Here is an 8,278-nt window from a genome sequence, read left to right as displayed (position 1 = left end):
GCTCAGTATTTCTCCTTCAATTAAAAGCAGCTTATCTCTGTTTCAGTTTGGTTCTGGTTTTAATCCTTTCACAGCATCAATGACTGACAAGACTGGCAGTTATTAGTACCCCTAATTACCCTTAAGTTGACTGGCTTCCAAAGACACTTCAGAGGGCAGTTAAGAGTCAACCCGGTTCCTGTGGGTCTGGAGTCAAATATGGACCAGAACAGGGAAGGATGGGACATTTCCCTTAAAGGCATTAGTGAATCAGATGAGATTTTACAATATTCCTGCACTTTTACCACTGCTCTTTGTTTTCTGGAGCATTTAATTAATTCCCAGATGCCAAGGTTGGTATTGAACTCTTGGCCTCAGATAAATAGTTCAGCACTCAGCATTACTAACCTAGTAATTTATTCACTATATTACATTCCAAGATACCATTTTAATGATCATGATGTGGTCTTCCCGACACTGAGGAGAACCATTGCCAATTAGATGTTTTAACATCTATCTGGCTGTGTGTAAGCCTGAAGGAAAGTTGTGAGTTCAATGACTAAACAAAGTGAAATAAATGAGGCTGCAAAAAGCATTTGATAAAACAGTGAAAACATTTTATTTTATAAAAGATTTCTGTAACTTCAAATGGGATATTACTAACACAAAGGAACACAATTTGAAACATATTTTAAATCTGATTTACAGAATGTTTTATATTTAACCTTTTGAGTATTGTGATGTTTCACCTCCTGAATAATGTTTTGAAGGGATAAGAAATAAGGTTATCCTTATCCACATCTCTGTATGTTTCAAATCCACGATTTCTGCTAGTACTCATGCCTAATTGATAAGTTGAATTGAGAAACTTAAGTGAATTCCAAAGCAGAGCAGGCAAATTCAGGATTCCCGTCAAGAATGTCACCTCAAACGTTGTGCTCGAGCTCCTTCAGGGAACCCTGAGTAGTGATAATACAGTGCAGGATGGCAGATCTGGCAAACCTGACACATTGACTGCATCCCCAGTCATTGCACCCCTTACAGTCCCTCCCAAATCCCAGCTCCCATCCAAAGTAGAAGGAGAAGTGAGCAACAGTAAATAGGAAGTGCCCTGAGGAGGTTATCCAACATCTCCAAGTACTAATGGGGATCTGAAGTCAGCCCCACTGAGAAATGCAGAACTTTCCATAAGTGGAGATCGACATAAAGAAATAAAAACGCATGCAGACTCTAATAATGACTTATTCTGATATTAAACCAACTCAGGGAACAGAGATAAAAACAGAAAATGCTAAAAATACTCTACAGGTCGGGCAGTATCTATGGATAGAGAAACACAGTTAAATCTTTAGGCCAGAGAATGAGCATTAGAATGCTCTGATGAATTGTCTTCAGCCTATAACATCAACTTCCCACATACGCTGCCTGACCTGCTGAATGTTTCCAGCATTATCTGTTTCTGTCTCAGGTTTCCAGCATTCTCAATTTTTTATTTTGGTACAGAGATGCTTCATTTGACTATTTTAAAAGGTACAAAGACATTAGAATGGGTCTTCTGCAAGAGTAATGCTCAATGTCCTGATGCAAGAGCTCCAAAGGTCAGCTAGCACCTTGTTCACAACATGTGAGGAATGTTTGGCTTGCAAAGCAGAGAGGCAAACATAATTTTCCTGAGTTTTGCCCCATCCTATATTGGAAGATCCTTACACTGGCATCGCTCTGTCTGTTTGAAACCAATGTAAGGCAAACCGATACTTTCTCATGATGCTCCCCATTAGAGTGCTCAGAAGATGGTGAGATTTATGGATTGCATTAATCTTTGCAAATACTGTTACGTTTGGGGTTAGGGTTTAGGGTTGCGGAGGCAAGGTTTATTGCTGTCTGCCAGGATAGCCACCTCTCCTCTGGCATCGTTATAACCAGACAACTTCTCCTGGGGTAGCTTCCTGTGGAGGATTGCTCCTCCATACTGAAATGTTAACCAGGTCAGTCATGCATATCCCCAACAACTGGCTTGTACTGAGGGACAGCTTCCTTGATTAAAATCTCTAACGGACTCAAAAATGTTGGCCATACTAGACATCAGGTTAATACACACACCCCACTCCTCAGCTCATTCACAACCTATTTGCTCCTTTTACTAAACACTTTAAGCTCAAGAGGGATACAATGTTTAATGCAATGACATCTTCATGTGGGGGAATGGAGAGCCTGTCCAGCACCGATGCAAGAAAACAAGGTCCTTTTCAACATAGTGGGAATCTCATCACGATGAGCTCATTGCTGGCTCTCATTCATACAATGGTTCTGGTCAGTTTGGGGTTTGGGTGAGTGTCAGTGCCAACTTAGGAGCACCTTGTTTTGTTACAGAGTGCGTGTCTGCAGGGTCTGGTCACTCAATATTCCAAACATGGACGTCATCCATCAGGGACGCAGCAAAGCCTTGGAGTCAGGTCCCCAGAACACCGAGAAACAGAGGAAACCAGCGACCACAAGAGTGGTTGCAATTAGAACTTACCTTTAAAAATTTATTTTGCTACGTAGTTAGCTAGTGGTTTTTGTTTAAGGTTCGTGCCTTTATTTATAGGTCTCAATTTAAGGCTGTGTGGGAGGGTATAGGAGGTGGGCCAGGGAAGTGAGAGTGGAAGATGGGAGGGTGGGGGTATTGGTCATTCTGCTCCATGGAGCACTGTGATCAGGAAGGCCCCAGCTAACGAGTGCTTCATCTGGATGCACCAAAACCCTTCCTGTGGCTCTTTCCTCCAACCACAATGCTTCACAAACCATAACCATTGCATTGAAAAGAGGGGTGTGGGGGAATTTCCTGACTAACAGGACAGTCCACCCTGCAGCGAGTCCCAGATAATAGTTCTGCTAGACGCAGGCTAATAGTGCCAGCAGAGCTAACAAAATGGCATTGGTACCCTGAGCAACCCATGCGCTATTGTCACAAGGTATTGTGTTGAGGTTAGCACAGTGGTCCTTGTTCTGGCCGATGCAAGCTGCGTATGCCATCACATGTGGTATATAGTTCTGCTCGTGCACACTGTGGAAGAGGTGAGCCATCGGGCCTTTTGCAAATATGGCAACGTCTTCTCCTCCGTGGGTTTCCTGTCTCAAGGGCACGGCCGACTGCGCCAGGTAATTGTTCTCGTCTGCAAAGGAGGGAGCGAGGGAGGGAACGTGGAGAGGAAGGTTGAGCAACAGAAGGGGGCAAGGGGAGAGTGGAGAAAGCAGTCAGGAGGGGAGAGGGACAGGGAGTGAGAGGGGTAGAAGGAAAACGAGAGGGGGAGAGTGCAAGGAAAGAGACCGAAAGGAAGAAGAGAATAAAGGGAGTAGAGAGGGAAGGAAGAGAGAGTCAGAGAATAAAAGGGGTGAGAGAGCAAGGAAGCAAATGAAAGGGGAAAGAGAAGAAAGAATGGACCGAGGGGAGGGAGAGGAAAGGAGAGGGATGTGAGGCAGTAGGGAGAGAAAAAGAAATATAAAACACAACAAAAGAAGCTGTTAGAAGAAGTCTTCTCCTGGACAGATACACATGCATCACCCACTGAATATAATGTGGCAGCTGTGCAATCTTGTGTAATAGATTCACGTATTGCACTTTTCTTCCTGATGGCAAACAACAGCAGGATGTCCCAGTGTTCCTGGACCAGACTGCTTGAGTCTACGTTTGTTATTATAGTCAAAACCACTGACTAGGTCCTTACTTAAATTCAAAAGGGTACAGTGACAAGGCAGGGAAAATGAATTAGTCTGGAGCTGGACAGGGAACTGATTAACAACCTTTCCCCTTCTCCTTCCATAATTCCTTCCTGCACACACTCTGATTCATGCTCCCCCATCACCCTTACTATCCTGATAGTTCTGGAAATCTAATTCCTGCAGATTAGATTGACAGTAGTTTAGAAGCATTAAATATTCTTAATTAATTGGCTTTTGGCAAACCCTGTATGAAACCTTTTCCCCCATTACTTTCAACCTGTAGATCTGGGGTGTAGGGTTTACAGCTTGTGTCAAAGGCAACCCTTGTCACCTCATTCAGATGGTCACCTTTCCAAAGGTGGATATTTGACCTGAAATATTAACTGTTTTTCTCCCCACAGACGCTGCCTGACCTGCTGAGTATTTCCAACATTTTCTGGCTTTCTTGTTACAGTATTTTGCTTTTGCATGTTTCAAATGGTTGCCTGGAGTGAGGTGGGGGATACAGTGGCCACAATTCCAGGAGAAGGTGAATGCCAATCCAGGGAGAAGCGCCAACTTGTCCCCTTCCTACCCAAGAACTAATGAGACCAATTTACCCCTGGGTTGTACCTGGGTTTAAGACAGATCTGAGTCAGGAGGTTGTGGGATTAAATCCCATTTTAGAGGCTTGAACACAAAAGCTGTGCTAACACCAAGTACAGGAGCGTGGCGCTGATATAAAAGGTCATCTATTCAATAAGATCAAGGCAAGTCTTCTACATTAAACACAATTTTACTGCTCTATCCCCACACCTTTGATTCCTTTAGTGTCCAAAATGCATTGATCTCAGATTTAAATGAGCTAAAGGACTGAGCCTTCACGGCTGCCCAGGGAAGAGACATCCAAAGATTCATCACGTTCAGAGTGAAGAGCTCTCTCCTCATTTCAGTTCCTTAATGACCTAACCATTATTTTGAGACTGTGACCTCCCCCTCCCCATCGCCCATCCCTGCTCCCAGCTCTGAACTCCTCAGTCAGGGTCGGACCTCCTCCCTGTATCAATCGGTCAAATCTTCAAAGAAGATTCAGCTCAACTCTCGTTCTCCTAAACTCTAAGGAACAGAGGCCTAACCTGCTCAATTGCTCTTCATAAAACAGACCTAACATCCCAGCAACCACTGCATTCCCTCTATAGCAAGTGTAATTTGTTCAATTAACCCCCTTTGCCCTCTCAGGTGGGCAGAAAAGTTTGTGGCATAATTTTGAAGAGCTGGAGGTTTTTCTCAGTTTCTTGGTTAATGTTTATGTATTTGATACCTTTTTAGCTATTTTCCCAATCTACCTCTACCAACTTGCCCCATACTCCAAAGCAGTTTCATGTGTTCAGTTTTAAGGTCCTGGTTTCAAACCTATCTAAATTGTTTTGAAAATTTCTATCATATTGTGATCACTCTTCCCCATAGGCTCCACTATTACCAGCTAATTAATGAACCTCATCTCACTGCACAATTGACTTAGTTATCTGTAATTGGCTATGAAGCATGCTGGGTCTTTTAATTTTAATGTTGCAAATAACTACTACAAGTGTGACAAAACATGTTGCAAATGCAAAGAATTCCAGGTCTGCGAGATAGATATATCCGAATGCATCTAGTTAACATCTCACACAGGGAAATACTGTTAAGACTTGTTATGAGAAAGCACTCCCAATTATTAGAGATAAATCTCATTTCTCAGGCAGGACCATTCCAAGACTTACTGATCTCACTGGTTGAAACATTTGGCCTCTCTCCATTTTGCACTGCATAGCCAGGTCCATTTCCATATAGTATAGAGGTGAATGGCCTGTTGTCCACATCACTTAAATATGGAGCAAGGCCTGGAAGAAAAAGAAGATAAGCTGAGAAAGTGAGATCTACTAACGTGTCATGTTCCGCCAGCACTCGGACACACAGGACTCATTGGCTGCAATTGATAATGTCAATACAGGTCACTTCACCAACAATTCACGTCTCATTGGTTTCAATAATACGGGTTACACCACCTGTGTTACAGGCCCCACTGGTCACTGCGGTCAGTAATATCCCATTGGTCACATCAGTTGTAACACAGATCTCACAAGTCAATGTGTCAGTGTTACAGGCCTCATGGATTACACTATATATATTACAGACCTCACAGATCATGGTACAAGCAATACAAACCCCACATCACAGGCAATACATGCCCCAGAGGTTCAGACCAGTACCTAATACAGGGCATAAAGGGAAGGTTTCACAACTCCAGTTGGGTAAATTCCTATTATTTGATCAAACACAAGATTACTTCCCATGTCTATTGTCACTGTAACATGATGGAAGAAAAATACAAAACTTATATATTTAATGCCCTTCTCCCCCAAAGCTTACTCTCATCAGGAATCAGTTTAATCTTTAATTTCTGAAATCTCTGACAAATCAGACAAGACCATGAAGTAGGTGATCTGAGTGAGAAACCCATTCAGCCCAATTTACTTGTTCATAAAAAATCCAGAACACAGTCATGGGATCTAATTGACACTGAAGTCACTGCAGGACTTCACGGGAGTCCATTCCAAGTGATGAGGTGAAGAATAACCTGATCCCTGATGATTTTTGTTTATGACTTTTGGCTCATTGGTGGTTCAAGTTATGAGCCCTGCTTCTTAAAATAGGATCTCATATTTTCAGAGATTCATGTGGGTGACTCTCAACCAGGAGTTACAAGCAGTTCATGTATTTCAAGCTCAGTCTCCTCTGTTCTGGTGAATGCCAGGAATTCGGAATTTGTGTTAGTCTAATTTCAACAGTGTGCAACCAGTTAAGTGCTCTAATGCTGCCACAGACTGTCCCGCTTCAAACAGGAGCTCCACACACCTTGTACCAGGGTTATCACAATCATCCAGCACCCATACACCCTGGCACACAGTGCCACCACACACTGTCCCACCACACATCCTGGGCACCCCATATACGTTTCCTACATTAGAACTGTGATCAAGTTTCAGAAATAATTCAAGGAACAGGAACTCAACTTAGATCTCATCACACGCTTTGAGATTTTGCATTCAGCTTATAAAAAAATCTAGAAATGAAATGTTGGTTTTAGTTAAGGAGATAATATATTTTGGGGGCAGCCTGAGATTCTAAAAGGCACTAATTAAAGAAAGTCTTTATCTTACAGCACCACCTCACCCCAGTTCCATTTCCAAACCCACCACACTGAGGTTATCTTCTTTAGGAAGAGGATCTGTTTTACTCTTCCAGCACCGTCTACAAATTGTCCCATAATGACCAACATGCTCAGTATATGACCATCATTGGGGTTCTCGACTGGATTCTGCTGCTCCAACTGCTGTGTGGGGTGAGAGACAAATTTCTTATTCAAAGAGGAAAAATAATGATGAGCTGGTAATTCAGAAAGCTTCAGGGAACAGGAGCTCAAATCTCAACTTGAGCTTTGAGACTTTGTACTCAGTTTATAAAAAAAAACATCTGGAAATAAAGAGCTGGTTTCAGTTAAGGAAACAAGGGAGTAGGTGATAGAAAAACTGAAGTGGTTCATGAATGTCCTTTAGGGAAGGCAACTCCATTTCCTCCTTATCGCTGTACACTTCATCAGCACACAAACATTATTTTCATATTACAAGATAATATGAGAATAAGAAAATCACACTGATTCTGGCAGTTTGAACATTACTAAATGTATTTGCTCAACACTGGTAACTATCCTTTCAGGTACCAAGGGCCAAACTGTTCTATCCATCCCTCTCCCACCTTCTCTGCTGCTGAAAAGTAATTTGTTTTCTTTCTTTCCCAGTTCTGTTGAAGGATTCAGGATTTGAAACATGAACTGCTTCTCTTTCCACAATACTCCCTGACCTGCAGAGTTGGAATGGCAGCCATTGACTCACCATCATCCATTACACAGCATGCATAGAGTCTAAATTCAGCCTGTCTGCTTCAGAGAAGGAACCTGCTTTTGCTCAGTGCACTCCATCAGGTCTAAAAGCATTTCCCAGCCAAGAAATTACTCAGTCTTGGAAGTATAAACATTGATCTAATGGGGGAGACTGCGCCAACTTACACACATTGGATCTCACAAGCAGCACTGGGAAGTGGGTTCAAGGATACACGTAAATCAGGGTACCAGGGGGACCACCCTCGCATTTATTTCAGTTGTTGCCATGGGAACATCTACATCCACCTGAGAAGTTGGACAATCTTATTTTAACCCATTGTCTGAAAGTCAGCATCATCAGAGGCATTGACCCCTAGGGTCTACAGTAAAGGGCCAGACAACTTTGGTGCTCTAACCTCAGGAATTTAATCAAAGCCCTGATTTAAAAATTTTTATCTCTCTAGTTTCCAAATATTACCTGGATGTTGCCCCTTCTTCTCTTTAGAATCTATACCTCCAAGATATCTTCCTCCAGTCGTGGCCTCTTGTACATCTCCAAGGCTCCTGTGAATCCTCGAATTTAATCTCTCCAACATTAATTGTCATGCCTTCAGCTACCAAGACTCCATTCGACATTTCCTTCTCAACCCCCACCACCTTTCCTTGTTATAACCAACCTCCTTGGCCAAGTATTTG

The 8,278-nt window shown here is 42.7% G+C and overlaps 1 protein-coding gene across 2 annotated transcripts in view; it reads right to left on the bottom strand.

The window, feature by feature from the left end:
- Positions 1-623: 623 nt before the first annotated feature.
- Positions 624-8,278, bottom strand: part of alpl (alkaline phosphatase, biomineralization associated) — a 78,374-nt gene continuing 70,719 nt past the window's right edge. For both annotated transcript variants that reach the window (XM_052039468.1, XM_052039469.1), the window contains 2 exons: positions 5,424-5,543; positions 624-3,134 (listed from right to left, as the gene is read on the bottom strand). In XM_052039468.1, the coding sequence (XP_051895428.1) occupies positions 2,854-3,134; positions 5,424-5,543 (401 nt within the window). In that variant the 3' untranslated portion in view covers positions 624-2,853. The remainder of the gene's footprint in view (positions 3,135-5,423; positions 5,544-8,278) is intronic.

Source organism: Pristis pectinata, chromosome 26, assembly GCF_009764475.1.
Source record: "Pristis pectinata isolate sPriPec2 chromosome 26, sPriPec2.1.pri, whole genome shotgun sequence".
In the NCBI taxonomy this organism is placed as follows: domain Eukaryota; kingdom Metazoa; phylum Chordata; class Chondrichthyes; order Rhinopristiformes; family Pristidae; genus Pristis; species Pristis pectinata.
This window is presented reverse-complemented; position numbering and strand designations above follow the sequence as displayed.